This window comes from Montipora capricornis, chromosome 9 (assembly GCF_036669925.1).
Source record: "Montipora capricornis isolate CH-2021 chromosome 9, ASM3666992v2, whole genome shotgun sequence".
Classification (NCBI taxonomy): Eukaryota; Metazoa; Cnidaria; class Anthozoa; order Scleractinia; family Acroporidae; genus Montipora; species Montipora capricornis.
The window spans coordinates 14,448,125-14,465,624 of NC_090891.1; the positions used below are offsets into that span (position 1 = coordinate 14,448,125).

At 42.7% G+C, this 17,500-nt stretch overlaps 1 protein-coding gene across 1 annotated transcript in view; it reads left to right on the top strand.

Moving 5' to 3' along the window:
- LOC138015682 (phosphopentomutase-like) overlaps positions 1-17,500 on the top strand; it is a 136,689-nt gene that overhangs the window by 78,091 nt on the left and 41,098 nt on the right. The window contains exons 10-13 of the mRNA XM_068862795.1: positions 9,969-10,034; positions 10,359-10,456; positions 15,094-15,191; positions 17,350-17,432. Coding sequence (XP_068718896.1) covers positions 9,969-10,034; positions 10,359-10,456; positions 15,094-15,191; positions 17,350-17,432 — 345 coding nt within the window. The remainder of the gene's footprint in view (positions 1-9,968; positions 10,035-10,358; positions 10,457-15,093; positions 15,192-17,349; positions 17,433-17,500) is intronic.

Here is a 17,500-nt window from a genome sequence, read left to right on the forward strand (position 1 = left end):
TGAAAATAGAGAGTGAAAAATTCTCTGTTGCATACTCACATTGTCGCCAACCTAAAATTTAGTGATTTCACGTTGTCGTCACCCAGAGAACCTCAAAAATATGAGCTAAAATCCGTGCTGCACGTCAGCACGATTATTTATGCTCTTTTAACCAATGATATCATTGTTTTGTGGTGTTTTCGTCGACATCGTTGGCATAGATCTTAAGCTCCCTAATATTTGTTTAATCTCGGGTTTCCCCTCTAATCCCCGATATAGTCCTGGCCCCTATTTTCTGCCAGTCTTGTTGCTGCCAAGTAGACTGACCTTCAGTTTATGCATACATTATGTAACTTTTATTACGTATTGCAGGTGTGATGTATATTGTTTTTCCTCCCACTGGTGGAAGCCCATCAAACAAAGAGGTTAGAGATGCAATAAATGCAAAATGCCGTGAGGTTAAGTTTGCATGTAAAACCAAGGCAGGAGTTCATGCCTCCTCTCGGCCGGGAGGTTCGCAAGAGGATTAGCTTCCTTGTCCACAAAATGGATTCTCTTTGGTTCGATAATAATGAAACGAGAATACCACTCTTTCTCCACTGACAATTGAGAGCGTGGGTAACACATGGTCAATTTTGTCACGCAACATGCGTCGGGACCCTCAGACTTCAGAATGTTATAACATTACAAACAACAACTGTATTGCCCTATCTGTATTTTAATTTCTATATATAATCAAGCCAGTAAATAAAAGTTTGTTTGAGTTTTTGACCAAGCATCGCATTCTTTTCCTTTGTTGTCAGAAAGAACAATTTGTTCAATCTGTTTGGATCTGCATGCATGCAGTGTCCTGACATGAGTTAAATTAAAACTTGTTGCCTAACACGATACAAATAGCTGCCAGTTTAAAGTATCTTACGGGTGTCAAAACCTATAGGTTTCCATGATATTTAACGATGCTTAGCGCTAACCATGCTTCAAGCAACCCGGGCCTGATATTAGTTTCTTGACGATTCCCACAAGTAGAAGTGTGACATTCCACAGGCAAAGATGTGTCGGTAAGTTCTCTTGTTTCCGGAATGAAGGACAGATACTTCATTGTTTTTATCTTACTATAAGCATTTAAGTCCACAGATAATATTTTGGCTTCAAATACCACTGCTCTTTCCGTTCCGCGAATCTTGTTATACATATGCACGAGATTCCTCGCACCCCCAACATGTTTAACTCCTCTTAATGTTTACCTTACAACGAGTGCCATCTGACTTGGTCCAATGACCAAATTGCTTTGTGTGTTCACAAGTCTTTTTTATGCTCAAGGCAGTTTACATTCTCAATTATGAACTCTATTTTGACTGACCACTCTACTCCACTAAGTAAATAGTTCACCCTGTGGCCAAACTAGATTTGACTTAAAATAAAGAACACTTTATGTGTAACCAATACGAAAAATCGGGCCGATAAATTGATCCTGAGAATTTCAGTTGGCAACTGCAACAAAATACCGCAACATCACAAACATGATTTGTATGGCACATGGATAACAAAGGAATGTCAACGTTGCACACGAACGATCACGAATTTGAACTTCTGATACAGAATAAATTTTTTTCTGCGGGCCTTCGAAAATTTCTTTTACCCCAGTACAGATTAAACCCTTTTGCGTTTAAGTTATCAAAACGGCCAACCATTGCAATAAAACCCCATAAAGATAAAAGGCGCAAAACGAGCCATAACATGAGCTAACATGTGGCGCGCTTTTGTCTGCCTCAGTGTCTGCTATGTAATGTTTGTATAAAATCACCAGTGAAAATAAATAACCATTAATAACCATTCCCTTGAGTAGCAAGTGTAGGCGTCATCAGAAATACTTAAAATACTAAATAGGAGTGAAATTTCCTGAAATGCTCTTTTGCCAAGAGCGAGGTAAGGCTACGTTGATAAAAAATTATCTTTGTCAAATGCGTGGTGTGCGTGACTGATGAGTTAAGAACGATGAAAATTGCTATACCGTCGGTTGCATTTAATCGTGAACAGCTTGATGCATTTCAAAGACTTTTTGAAGCTTACTCTTTGTTTTCAAAGCCAATGAAATCGAAAAGTTTACTTAAAATTTATGACAGAAAAAACTATTAAACTAATTAGTGGCAAGCTCGGGGGCGAAGGGCCAAACAAATCACACCAACATTTTCTTTTTCAACGTTTATATTTCTGGTGGGTATATTGGCTGTTGCTTCGCAAGAGTTTTAATGTAATTTGCGACAAATTGCTCCTTATTAATCAAACAAAATCAAATTCTCTCAGATGCAGAATTTTGATGTTCAATTAAATTTGTTACTGGTAAACAAACCGCTATTGGTTGTGTTGACAATGTGTTTAGCTTACAACGGGGCGAAACGTTGTGCTTTGTGTTCAACGTCTTGTGCAGAATTTGTATCAAATGTTGGAAAAAGTTGCCATTGCGTTGAGAAACATTTTTCATCCATTCTTAAACATTTTGTTGAGCATTGTCAACGTTTTCACAATGGACTGAATAGCATTACAAATGCATTGAGAACCATTATCAATGCATTGTAATGCATTATCAACGGATTTAAAATGCATTGAAAATGCATTACAATGCTATTTTCGGTAAGCCCGGTTTTCCCAAATAGGGTCACATTTACGTTTGCAACTCCAAGGAAATGGAATGAATTACCAATGTGTGAGAGTTTATCCATGGACATTATTTAAGTGTTCCCTGAACACGTCTTCTGAAGAGAGCTTTTTCTTAACAGGGTTAACGAATAACCATGGGCATTCTTTTTGTATAAGGTTTTTGTATTCTAATTATTTATTTACCCTCTGCCTTTTCCTATTATTTGTGAACAACCATGCCATGTTAATTTTAAGAATGATTGAACAACGCTTATTGTATTCATTGTGTAAATTGAAAATGATGAAAATGTATGATTCATGTATAAGTTGTAGTAGTAGTAGGCATCCGTCAGTCTCGGGAGACTATGGAGATTGCACCTGTTGAGGGTAAGTCTGTGGTGGAGCTGCAGCGCCGGCTGTGGCTGTAGAGCCCGATCCTGGAGCGGCAGATCCTGCTACATTTGGTGCAGGTGAAGACGTTGTCGTCCCGAGGGTGCTGGCTCCGCTCTCTGGCGTCTGCATGCTCGCCTTTCCTCCCACTGCTCTTAACGCTTCAGCTCAGCTGTCTTGATGGCCGACTTGGTGGTGGATTGCCAATTGCTGCGGTCTACAGCCAGCGCTTCAAGTCCTGCTGGAGGTCGCGCTTGCACACGTCTTTGTAGCAGAGTGCTGGCCTACCCGTTGGTCTGGAGCCAGTGGCAAGCCCACCATACAGAATGTCCTTGGGGAGTCTGCCATCTTTCATGCGGGTGACATGGCGTAGCCAGTGCAAGCGTCTCTTGGTGAGCAGGGCGAACATGCTGAGAATTCCTGCCTTCTCCAAAACATCTTTGTTGGGGACATGATCCTGCCATGAGATGCCAAGGATCCGTCTAAGCCAGCGTTGGTGTTCAATCTGCGTTCTTGTTGGGCATATACAATCCAGCTCTCACTCCCATACAACAGTGTACTCAGCACACAGGCTTGATACACTTGTGTCTTTGTCTTGATGGTTAGCATGGGGTTCTCCCACACTCTCTTTGACAGACGGGCCATTTCTGCTGATGCCTTGCCGGTCCTGGAGTTCAGCTCGGAGTCCAGGCTGCAGGTGCTGGAGATGGTGGAGCTGAGATAAGTGAAATCTTCCACCGCGACGAGTGTGCAGTCGCCAATGGAGATGGAGGGGACCGAGCTGACGCCTTGGGCCAGGATGTTTGTCTTTTTGATGCTGATCATCAGGCCAAACTCAGTGCAGGCCTGGGCAAAACAGCTGATGAGTTCTTGGAGGGCAGCCTCGGTGTGTGCGGTCAGGTCGCCATCATCAGCGAATAGCAACTCACATATGAGAACTTTCCGCACTTTAGTCTTTGCACGGAGGCGCACAAGGTTGAACAAGCTGCCATCGCTTCTGGTGATGACCTCAGGGGGGATGCCATCGTTTCCTGGGGCTTTGCCGCTGGCTAGTGAGTCGATGGCCTTGCCAAGCTCCTCAGTGGTGGGTGGGTCATCCAGCTTTTCCATGACTGACAGGGGGCTTCTGTTTTCCAATGGTCTCTCTCGAGTACAGCTCTTGGTAATGCTCAGCCCATCTCTCCATTTGCTTTGTGCAGGCGGTGATGATTTCGCCTGAGGTTGTCTTCAGTGGGGCGATCTTGATTGCGCAAGGGCCCAAGACCTTCTTCATTCCCTCATACATGGCCCGGATGTTGCCACAGTCAACTGACAGCTGAATGCTTTGACACAGGTTCCGCCAGTAATTGTTCGCGCACTGTCTAGCAGGGCAGGGCAGTAAGTGACTTTTCACATGGGTCTTGTAGCTTAGCAGGGCAGTTCTTTTGGTTGCAATAACTGGCTCAAGCTCAACGATTCCAGCTTCAAACTGGTCAGGATTTTTACGCTCTTTCTTTCCAAAAGCGTCAACTGCAGACTTGTACGTGGTGTCGCAGATGTGGTTCTATCTGTCTTTTGCGCTACTGAATGGACAGTTGCTAAGGGCCCCTTGAATGGAGTCAGCAAAACGTTCATGTAGTTCTGGGACTGAAGTCATAGCTGTGTTGATCCAAGGGCGTCCTTTCTGCTTTGACCGGTGGTTCCGCTTGGGTTGTAGACGCACCTTGCTGGCGACCATGGAGTGGTCGGTGTCGCAGTCCGCACTGTGATAGCTGCAAGTAGTGAGGACACTGTTCAGCAAGGGTGTACGAGTGATGATGATGTCCAACTGGTGCCAGTGACGAGATCTTGGGTGCTGCCAGGACACTCTGTGGCTGGGTTTAGTGGAGAAAAAGGTGTTGGTAATGCAGAGATCATGAAAGGAGCAGATCTCAAGGAGTCTCTGTCCATTTTCATTTAGTTTGCCGACGCCAAAGTGGCCGATGCATCGGGGCCAGGAGGCATGGTCTGAACCAATCCGAGCGTTGAAATCGCCAAGCAGGTACAGATGTTCAGATGAGGGTATCTTCTTGATGGCGGTCTCGAGCTCCTCGTAGAATTTTTCCTTTGTCTCTGCTGTTGAGCTGAGCATGGGGGCGTAGGCACACATGATGTTTACGGGGCCTGAGATGGTTGTGAGGCGGAGGGAAAGGATGCGGGCTGTGCCTTCTGAAGGCGGTTCAGTGGAAGACAGTAGAGAGTTTCTCACTGCGAATCCTACAACGTGCACACGATGCTCCTCTGGGGCTTTCCCCTGCCAGAAGAGAGTATAGTCCTTTTCTTTCAGGCTGCCGTTGGATGGAAGTCTTGATGTAAATGTCGAGTCTTTTCAGCTCACAACTGATGGCAGCTGTCTTTCTTGAGTCGTCGACCTGCTGTAGGTCATCAGTGAGGCCAGGACACCTGCTCCTAACGTTCCAGCTTGCCAGTCTCAGCGCTGGCGGCTTTGTTTTTTATCTTCTTTCTTTGCCTGGTGCAGCGTTTACAGTCTGCTCTTTCGTGTTTATCCTGAGTTCCAAGCACCCATTGAAGCAGGCAGACTGTGACGGGTCAGCACCTTACTGGCCGGGGGCTGCCTGGCTTGAGGCTTGTGATAGCTGACCAGTGGGACACGAAGATCCCTCCCATCATCGGAGATAACCCGTATCTGCTGTCTCCCGTATTGTTTCTGTCGCTGGAACAGCGGCGCTGGAGTGTCCTCTCCAGGGCGCAAGCCTGGGCGAGATGTATGGAGATCCTGAGATTCCCAGTCGTCGAGACCCCCTCTCAGCCTCGCCGGTGTAGTCCAAAGGAATGCAGAGCAGTATGTTTGGCACCATGTTGGCTGCAGGAGTTGCCAGAGTCAGTGGGCACTGCACACTGGTCCACCTTCGGTGCACCACTCCTGATTTGAAGGGTTTACTCCCCTACACTTGGCCATTGGATCCATGGAGATCTCCTCCGCCCTCTAGCCATTGGCTGCCTAAAGCTGTTCCTCCGCCTGGCGAGGTGATGCAGTGTAAACATCACCCCGTCACGTGGTTTTGCCCGCCAGCTGAAACGGTGTACCGGGATGTGGCGCTTGGAGCCAGCACGTGAGAGATTTAGGAGATGGGTGAGGGCCAGTGCTGCCTGTCCAATCTACCAGGTAGGAAGCAGCTGCCAGACAACAAAGGTACTACCTCTATCCAGAGCCCCCAACACCCCAAGTTGTAAGTTGTAAGCGATCAAAAATTTATGTTAAAATTGAAATAATGAATTGATGCAGAGTGATTTTGCAGCAAAGACACCTAAACAAAAGGAAAAAACCTGCGGGGCCCAGACATGTTTAATCTTTTGGAAAACCTATGGTAATTTAGCATCCTCTGGTTTTAAACTATTTAAAAAAATTCCTAAAGCAATTCTTTATCCTATACTAGTACTTGACTGTTGTTTATTTCAATATTTAATATTTTTGGTTAAAGCATTTCTTTTGGGAATATAGTCAAGCCCAACACTGAATATATTCATATAGAAGTTCATATAGGATGAAAGTTCAAATTTGCGCCCAAGAAGCTTAAATGAGAACCAAACGTTTCGAGGGTACTCCCTCTCATCAGTGGTTTGAAAGCAACTGAAAAATGTACGTGCAACATAACGCTCAAATAAAAACAAAAAACGCAACGTTAACAGCACATGCTGATTTTATTTGGTTCATCTCTGATGAAGAACTGCCTTTTCTCAACCTTGTTTTAAGGACGTTCGTGCCCAAAACGTTCCCACATACAGTTTTTTTTAAAACCTGCCACGCAGAAAGGTAATGATCTACTTTTGCCAAAAAGGCAAAAAAAATGGGGGGTCACCGTGCTCGTTTTCGAGATCATGAGGTGCACTTTTAGAAGCTTGCGTTATTTTAAGACGATCTTTGCTTACAACTGTCAGCAATAAAAAAGCTACATTAGTGAAATTTAGATCAGGTAAACGTACTCAATTCAACATAACTAATACAACTAAACAAACTTTTGCAGCTGATGTCTTTTTCTGAGGTAATATACACCTTGAAAAACGATACGTATTAGTCTAAGAAAGAAAACTTCGGTCGCATGAGAGCATAAAAGGCGAAATATTTGTAACTTCTCACGTACAGATTTTTTTTGTTTTTTGTTAAAATAGACAAAATCAGAAAAGGAAGTGATCTACGGAAAGAAAAATGGGGGTCACCGAGCATTCAAGAGAGTAAAATCGCTGCAAAGTTCTCAAAGCGATTGTCTTTTTGCACAGTCACGCCATTGTGTGACATTTCCGAGAAGACCTGGGTCCACAGCTATCCCATAATGCCATCTGCTTTCACGTTCCATTCTTGTGGAAAATGTTTGCACCTTTAGCATCGTGTTTACCTTCGTGGTGTGCGATGCATGACGTATGTGTGACATGCGTGAAAAAATGCGCAGTAGCAATGGGCGCGAATGTCCTTAACGCCAACTTCTAACTTCTTACAACCAGCGTACACTACAAACCCACTGATACTCATTCCTACCTTAACTATGCATCCTGGCATCCCATTCATTGTAAGAATTCCATCCCTCACAGTCAGTTTCTACACTTATGTTGCCTCTGCACTGACAAGGAAGATTTTCAAGTAAAGAGCAAGGAGATGGCTAATTTCTTTAGAAACCGTGGTTACCCACAAAACATTGTTGACTGAGCACACATTCACATTATTATCGTAGACCATGTGTGGCTGCACACATCCCTCCTGCTGAGCACTCCACCATCCCTCTGGTTTTAATATACCATCCAGCCGACCAACTTATCAAGAATCTCATCTCACAAAAATTTCACCTCCTGCGGGATGATGGGACACTGTTGCTATTTTTCAACCCCTGTACATCCTGTATGCTAACTGTAAGTCAGAAGCACTCTCACTAACCTGACTACGGCTGATGAGGACCACGGTACATTTCCCTGTGGCCAGTCTCGCTGCAACACCTGCCTTTACACCAACCCCTCCACATTTATCGATAATCCAGGTGGACGCACCACTTTTACATCAAAAAATACACCTGTGTCAGTGAGAACATGGTTTTTGCCATCAAATGCCACGCATGCCACAAGATCTATATCGGAGAAACTTGTTTGGGTGACTGATTTAGGGAACATCCACACATGGCTACCAGACTCTGGTCTTCCTGTTGGACCCAATTTTGCTTCCCCGCACACTACTCAGGACAAGCTGGTCTCTGTAATCCGTTCCGGTTTCAGGAATGACACAGACAGACATAGTTATGAGGCCAGGATGATTTTCAGACACTGCACCCTGCAGCCTCGTGGTCTCAATGTGGACTTTAATTTCATATAAAGTCAGCACGTGCTGTAAACATTGCATTTTTTGGTGTTATTTGAGCATTTTTCAGTTGCTTTCAAACCACTGATGAAGAGGGAGTACCCTCAAATCGTTCAATTCTCATTCAAACTTCTTGGGTGCAAGAGCCATACCCTGTAAGAATGGGTATGGTTTAGGGGCCAACATTTCTCTCCCTCATTGTCTGAAAGCAAGCTCTGGTATAAGTTATTGTAACATCTTGCATTGTCATAGTACAACACTTATGTGCAGAGGTATACTGCTACATGGTGGTATTGACAGAGAGTTCAAGTGGTTGTGGAAAGGCTGGATTGTTTTCTTGAGGGTGAGGAGAGGGCTGGAGGACAGGATGCTAAGGGGAGGAAGGGTGGCATCAATGGAGAGTTCAAAGTGGTTTTGGAGAAGTTGGTTGCTTTTCATATTGACAATGATGGTCGTAGAGTGGCAAGCAGTGAGGAAAACGAGGTACTTCAGTAGATGAGAGAAGTCTTTGGTAGTGAGGAGTGGGCTGAGGTTTCAGGTTTACAGGCGCAGGATAGGAGGGAAGTGAATAAGAGAGGTGATGGTTTTGGATGGGCTTATGCATAATCTCGATGGTTTGTATGTAGTTGCGGTCAGGTGGCATAGGAGGATTGAGAAGAGTATCGAGAAAAGGTGGCAGGATTTCAAAAGGGTTAAGGAGATGAGAAAGGGGCCTGTGCTTGGGAGGAAAATGATAGATCAGTTGAATAGGAGATATCTGGTTGTGAAGAAGAGGATGGTTGCAGTAATTTCGTTGTTGAAAAGGAAGGGATCCACTCTGGGGGCACAGGAATTTGGTGGTTTGTAGACAACTGCAGGAAGGTTACACAGAACACCTTGTTCAAGAATAACGCAAGTCATTTGTACAAGGCGTTTGGGGGCAAGGCAAACCCAGGACTGAACCAAACACCAAATGCAGGGAAGGCAAGAAGGTCCTGAAGTGATATTTGGTTGGTGGAGAAGAGGCATGACAAGGATGCTAGTTGGCTGGACAAGGTGAGGGGGAGGATGGGAAATGTTGAGAAGCAAGAGGAAATAGAGATTAGTGTAGAGGATGTGGAAAAGGAATTCAGAAGATGATGAATTTGGCTCGTTGTCTCTACTGTTTGTTCTTGTGATGATCCCTCTCACCATGTTTTTGAAAAGGTGACTAAAAAGGATGCATCGGGTGTCAACAAAGATTGTGCCGTTTGGTGGTTGATTTTTTGGGTGTCGTTTTTTTGTCGGTTGCAGGGTATTTTGAAAGATCTTCAAATTGTGGGTGTGTTGGGAGGAATGCAGGCCTCTTCAACCAGACGATGCTTGGTCTCTTAGCCCCTGGGATCCGAGCATCTCTTTCCAGGTTTTTTGCAGAAAGTCAATAATTATTGTTACTACTACAATTGCATTCTTTGGATAATGAATACAACTAAAGAGGTAACATGAACTACCAATGTGATAAACAAGGTTAAAACCTTTTTGTGTATAGTTGTGCAACTTGTGCAATTACAGTAACAAGTGTAAATTATATTTTGTTATTTACAATAAATATTTTCCACTGTAATGATAATCTATCTATTTAAGATTGATTCACTGACAGCACTAATAACTGATTTTTTCTTAGATGTTTCCAGATCCTAACTTTCCAACAGTGAGATACCCAAATCCAGAGGAAGGAAAGACTGCCTTGGTAAGAATCTTGTGAGTACAGTGGATCCCACATGGTAATTTAGCCATAGCATGGGCTTCCAAAATGAATGTGGGTGTACACTTTGCATCATTCTTGAATCTTGAAAGTTCAAAATTCAATCGATCAGCCTGTAAACTTACAATTTTCACTGAGACTTGCAACGAGTGTAGCAGCTGGCAGGTTACAACAGGTGCAAGTGGATAGTTTACCTTTAATACTGCATATGGATTTTCGGGAATGGCTACTTAGGGTATAGGGAATTGACTGTTTTGGTCAATCCAGGCTCTGTAAATAAAATAATCAACGACATTTTCTCCATTACAGAACCTTGCCATGAAAACTGCTGATGAGAACTACTGTACTGTGATACTGGCAAATGATCCTGATTCTGATAGAATGGCTCTTGCAGAGAAACAGCCGAGGTAACAAGAATGAAGCAACATTTTGTTAACACATACAATGCTAATGAGTTGTATTTATTGCTAAGATGAATTCAACTTGAGACTTATCTTAGCTAGTATGAGACAGATATGACCTCTGTTGAATGGAAAAAATGTACGTTTGAAGTTCATCCTGTGCGGGAGTTAATCAGGTGAAGGATATATTACGTAAAAAGTTAGGCTTTCAAGTATAAAGAGTTTACAACTCGTATTATATTGTTATTTCAGCGATGAGTAAACTAAAGCCTTTTCACGGTCAGGATACAACGAATCATAAGAGGGACCTCACCCGTGGTCAAAAGTTACTAACATCCACAAATTTTTGCAATAAAGCTTCAATGCCAGTGGAAAGTCCAGTTCTCTGGTATGGTCACTGGCATTCACCTCCTGGAGATATGCTCTGCTAAGTGTGTCTGCCAGGTGAAAGTCCTTTCCTTTGTTGTACTTGACTGTAAGGTTGTATTGTTGAAGATGGAGCAACATCCTCAGTAGATGCTTTGGGGCACTTGCCAGTGGTTTTGCAAAGATCGGCTGAAGTGGTTTGTGGTCCGTTTCAATGTTGACTTCCTTGCAACCATAGATGTAGGTGTGAAAACGATCACAGGCAAATACAATCGGCAGGAACTCTTTCTTGATCTGAGCGTATCTTTTTTCCACGGGTGTTAGTTCATGTGAAACATATGCAACTGGCAGAACCCTCTGTAAAACTGCACCACCCAAGTATGTCTGAGATGCATCGCACTGTAAAGTGACCTCCTCATTGAGGTTGTAGTAACAACATACTGAAGTAACGGTAACAGCTTCTTTCAGCATCTTGAACGCTTCTTTGTGGGCATCCTCCCAGACGAATTGCACATCATTTTGTGTGATATCTGCAAAGGCTTGGTGATGTCAAACAGGTTGGGCAGAAACTTTGCTAGGTACTGTGCTAGACCGAGCTGGTGTTGAACTCTGAGCTTATCTGATGGTGGTGCATCTCTGTGATGGCACAGACTTCAGCAGGGTCAACTCCGAGTCCCTTAGGTGATGCCAAGTGTCCAATAAAGAGGACTTCATCCTGCCTCCTGCTCTTCGCAACATTTCAGGAATGCCAACAGATTCCTGTCATGGTCACGGGCTGCCTCCTCATAGCGATCTCCAAATCCAACAACAAGAAAGTCATCAGTGACAACTTCGATGCCAGCCAAGTCTTCCGCAAACTTGTGTATCTTCCGTTGGAAAACTTCTGGTGCTGAGGATATGCCAAATGGCATCTGTTTCCATTGGTATCTGCCAAAGGGAGTTTGAAACATTGTTAAGTAGGACGACTCGTCCTCTAGTTTGACTTGCCAGAACCTGTTGCGCACATCCAGAAGGGTGAATGCTTTTTGCGCCTTGCAGTCGGGTCGTGATTTCCTCAATCGTTGGTAGAGGATAATGTTCAGGTCCTTCGGGTCTAAACAGACTCGAAGCTTGCCATCTTTTTGGGTACCACTACCATGGACCTTATCCACGGCGTTTTTGTCTTTACTGGTGCTATTACGTCTTGTTCTACGAGGTCTTTGAGTGGTTCTCCAAACTTAGATCTCAGCGCTACTGTAATGCAGCGAGGTGTATTCTCCTGACAGCTGGCCCACTCCATCGCTGAAAACTGACGGGAACTTTGCAGGTATTTCCTCTTGTGTCAACACTGACTGTGGGCTGCACTCTACCATGAACACAGCTGCATCTCCGGTCTGCTCTTTATTCAGTGAGTCATTATCACTGTACTGAATAATGTCAATGCCTAAACATGCCTTGCATCCAAGGATAGGGCGAATCTCTATTATCGACCAGATGACAATCTTCTTTCATTCATCATTCCTCTCACATGGGGATGCATGATAACAACAAAATGACCTACTCCCAACTGAGTGGCTTCATGTCTCATTTGGTACAGCATTGCACCAGTATAATCACAGAGGTCATGGGTTAGAATTCCATTGAAGCCCACCTTAATCTTTTAAGTCTCTGTGAAGAGAAAATTATTTCTGGAATTGCCCAATTAAGTGTGAGGATCACTTCTATCTTCCATAACCTCTGTTTTCACAAGTCGTGAATTTCAGTCAAAGCAGTGTTGAAGTACAGAACTAAATATGTATGGATACCGATTCATTGTATCATTATGGAGCTTAAGACATCGGATTTTTATGATCTGATCTGTGTGTAGAGTATGGCTCAACTTTCCAGGGAGTGAAATGTTAGACACCTTCTGTACAGTCTACAAAGGCATACTGGAGCAGCATTGGGAAGAAAATCCTGAACAGGAACAGTCCTGCTTTACTCCATTGCTGACTGGGAAGGCATTGGAGGTGGCCCCATTGAAGTAGACCGTACTCTGCATGTTCTGGTGAAAGGAGGTGATGATCGCCAGGAGCTTTGGAAGGCAGCCAATCTTCTGGAGTATCTTGAAGAGCCCGCTTCTGCTCACCAAGTCAACAATGGCTGCTGCTGCTCTCAAAACTTCTCCTGCAGCTGACGGAGGGAGAAGATCATGTCCACTGTGGACCTCCCAGCTCTGAAGCCACACTGTGACTCGGGGTAGACTTGTGAAGCAAGGCTCTGCAGGCGGGTCAAGGTGACCCGAGTGAAGACTTTGCCAATGATGCTCAGAAGAGAGGTGCCGCAATACTTGTTGCAATCACTATGGTCTCACCCTTGTTCTTGTACAGGGTGACTATGTTAGCATCTCTCATATCTTGGGGGATGTGACCTTGTTCCCAGCACAGGCAGAGGCGCTCATGAAGTGGTTGCAGGATGGTTTGCTTCCCATGCTTCAAAACATCCGGCAGGATACCATCCTTCCCCGGTGCCTTGCCACAGGCGAGACCTTTGATGGCTTTGCTGAGCTGTTCCAGTGTCGGCGTGTTGTCAAGCTCCTCTATGACTGGCAACCCAGGCAGGGCATTGAGGGCAGTATCTGTGACAAGAACCCACCGAAGAACAGAAGCTGAACAAGTTTCATCTTGAAATTGCGAACAGCAAGGAGATCACGGCCACTCGATATGGACCTAGAGTCAGCTTTTCTTTTTACTTGTAAAGAAAATATCTGTAGCCAGATTCCAAACTCATTTTCAAGAAACCTTTGGGGTTTATTTTGATTGCACTGCAGTTACTGTTTCAAAAACGTCTTGTGGACTGTTCAATGTGTCGATTTCTTTAACACTTGTCTCGCTTGTGTGGACTTCGCCGTCATCACATTTTTAAGTTTCATTCATTTAAGTTTGTTGTGCCCTTATTTTTTGCCGCTCGGTGCATGAGCATAATTTATTATCTCAAATTCCTGGAGCCAGAGAGGGTTTTAGAGGGTTATAATACTAAAAGCTTATATATTCTCTGTGACGGGCTCTTGCAAGATATAAAACCACTCAAGGATAGCGTCTCTGCGCTAATCACTAAAATCTCAGGTAGCTGGTCATGGAGTATTTTCAAAACATGTTCAAAATATCCTTGAAAACCTTGGGTGACCAACTGTTTGTTGTTCAAGGCTGGTAAATTTGTCTTTTCTTGTGGTTAATTCCTACTGTACTTTCCAAGTTGTTTGGATCAAAAATTACAAAAAACAAAAACATTCTAAGAAAGCAACCCAACCATGATGTCAGACTCCTGAACTGGTCCACAATTATTTGATCATTGGTGCATATTGGCGTGATGTATTCAAATTCATCATGAGTGAAGGCTGACTGCCTAACATGTGAAAGTGCAGCCCGAGCGCTGGATCAAATATGGTTCTAACATCACAGACTACACATAAGTTAATAATTATGTCGTTCTTTCGCTGAAATCTCAAAACTTCCTTGGTTGTCCACAAATGAATGCTGATGACAGGGACGACAAAAGAAACCATTCTTAATGCGGTCGTACGTTTGGTCTCAGAATAGCATTGACAAAGGCTCCTATCCTTCGGAAGTGGTTCTAAGAAATGTATCAAATTGAAAATTGACAGGTTTTAACAACATTTTGGAAGGAATATTTGCTGTTCATCAAATGGCATTGATAAAACAAGGATCATCGCATAAGCTCTCCTAGTCTCTGAATAAAATAAGAAGACACAGGCAAAAAAGAGATACAATTGAACCTTTCTCGAAACCAAACAAATTTCTCACGCATGCATACAGCATTACAGCCTGGATAACAACAAGCGCTTTGTAATGTAGGTTGGATAATACAGCTGTCAGTTGGTTTATCTCTGTATCTTTAAGACTTCTTTCATTTTACATTGTGTAAAGATTATAAAATTTGAGTCCTTAAGTAAATCACGCACCTTCTCAGTTTGATTACAATTTCTTGCATTCAGAATCGATTTGTCACACCATGAGATTGCACCTCAGTTATAGCGATGGAACATAATTTGCATATCTTGGTGGCGTGCGACCACTACCCGTGGCAAAGACAAGGTATTGCTTTGCCCCAAGGGGTCAACACTTTCAGGTGGTATATGTACTGTAGACTATTTGCAGTCCTCAAACATTTTAGTAAGCCAACCCAAATCACAGTGGGAAAAATGGGCTTGCCAGCTAGCAATTCATTGGTAGGAAGAAAACCAGAGTGACTGACTAATAACTTTATCTGAAGTATCATTTATCACTTTTAAAAAATAGTGCTGAGTGGAAGGTGTTCACTGGAAATGAGATAGGGATTTTGTTTGGCTGGTGGGCATTTAAGCATCACAAGAAACAGCACCCAGAGTTATATCCAGGTAAGTGTTGCAGTTAATTTTGACCTAGGTAATTTTTTTAAACTGGTTTATTTTTATCAACTGTGCAAAAGAGATTTTCCTTTTTGTGGGTGTAGTTAAGGTCTCCGTAAAGGTAAATTTGGGCGTCTCACTCAAATTTCTTGTTGTTGCAAATCTTACATGTAAATCGTTGGGCTATGAAGTATATTTTCCCGAAAAAACATTTCTGAAAAATAAATTTTAAAACAGCCAAAATCGCTTTTCTTCGTTTGACGTATCGTGTCAATCGGACGTGAAAGGATTGGGTGTCAATTCACACGTGATCTGCTACCTTAGCAGGTGCCTGAACGTTGATTGGCTCAGCATAATTGGCTTTCAAGTAGGAGGCGGATTTATTCAGAAGACCATGAAATGCACATAAAATCTGGAAGTTCGATTTTCTAGGGCTTTATTTTGACGCCAAAATTACTTCTCGGACCTCCTGTCCCAACAAGTTTTAAGATATCCCTTCAAAATCTCAGTTCTAATAGCATATTATACTACCCCAAATACCATGTGAGGAATTTTTCGTTTGTCTTCGGGAAGACTGCTTTGTGGCCCCTTTTTCTTGAGGGAATTAAGTATGAAATGAGAGTTTCGACTTTGGTGCGTGATATTTGCCCTTTAATTTGTAACAAATCAAAAATTCCTCACATGGTATTGGAGTGCATTTATCTGTGACTAAGATGCAACAAATTGCGTTTGTTTTTGCAATAAAGCTAAGGGGCAGGAGCTTCTGCAGCAAACTCGGTCATTCTGAGTTTGAGGCCTGAAAACTAAAAGACAATATTGAATACCAAAAATGAAAACTTTATTCAAATATTTCAATCTGTTATCCTTAATATGATATCAAGTTTGACCCTGTACAAAAATATTGGCTTGACAATTAATATTAAATAGAAGGTTGAGAAATTTACATGATTCAATGTACTTTATTCGCCCTCTTTGATTGTTCACTCAGTTCCTGTGCATGTCAGTATGCGATTAGCTTCCTATTACATCCTGTTTTGGCTTGTACGTCTGATTATAAGTTGTATTTGTTTTCTTTTTATTTTTATATGTATCTTGGTTTTTAAGTGTAATGTAAAGTTCTGTTATGTATTCAATAAAAATAAATACATTTTTAAAAAAAGAACAAGGGACTCCTTTTCTCCATTCTACTTCTCCTACCTCTCCCAGATCTTCCCCATTGCCTCTTTCCTACCCCACCCTTCACAGATCTATCTCCCCTTTACCTTCCAGGTGGTACCCTCCTTGAATACCCCTTATACACACCCCCTCTACAACACTTCTCACACACATTCATGCTTCTTGAGACTAACTTTTTAGTCCTCCAAACTTGAAGTTGAACTCTTATCCCAGGCCACTGTTGATCCTAACTTTGATTTATTCACATTTGTAGCCTGCATGGCAGGCGATTTGGCGAATTTTAGACACTTCTGAACCGGGGTTGACTTTCACATGATTGTTTTTTAATTATGGCCTTGCACAGTTAAAAATAATAATATTAACTGAAACAAAATGTTGCCTGCAACATAAGCATGCTGAAAGACATTAAAACAAAAACTGATTTAAAATAAGTTAATAATATTTCAGATCAAATTTAGCAACAAAAATTATCATCACCTTCCTTTTTTCAAATTTCTTGATCATGGCAAGCGTTTGAGATTCTATAGTCAGCAATCCAGTAAACCAACTCAACATTGAGGCTGAAAAAGTAGCTATTATGTTAAAATTTGATGACTTATGACCCAGGGGTCCAATTATGGTCAGTGCAAACAATTGGTTAAGTAATTTGTCAAAATTCCTATGTTGTCATGGTATTTACATTTGTATATTGCAGGTCAGTGCTATCCAAGCATAAGGGAGCTTACGCACGCCACGTTGTTGGGCCACATATGGCAACCTTAATTGAGATTTTTTTCTGTTTAACTTGTCTCCACACTACCACATTTATGTTGTTAAGTATCTTTCACTATTAGAGATGATTAGTTTGAATCTATCTATGGCTCGAAAATGCCGCGTGCCTAAGCTCTCTAATGGGGTTATTTTGAGCAACTGTGGCCTGGTTAAGTCATGTGCAATGTACGTACTTTGGGCCTGTTGCATGTACCGGTAGTAAATCACTAATTTTGGGCAGGTTCATCTGTGTATATGATTGCAAGCACAGTTTCTACAAAAATGCTCCAATCTATGGCCAGAGAAGAGGGCTTCATGTTTAAGGTCAGTCAGAGCTGTTAGTTTTTTTGACGTTTGAGTTTAGGATGTGAGGATAATTGATGAGGTATTTT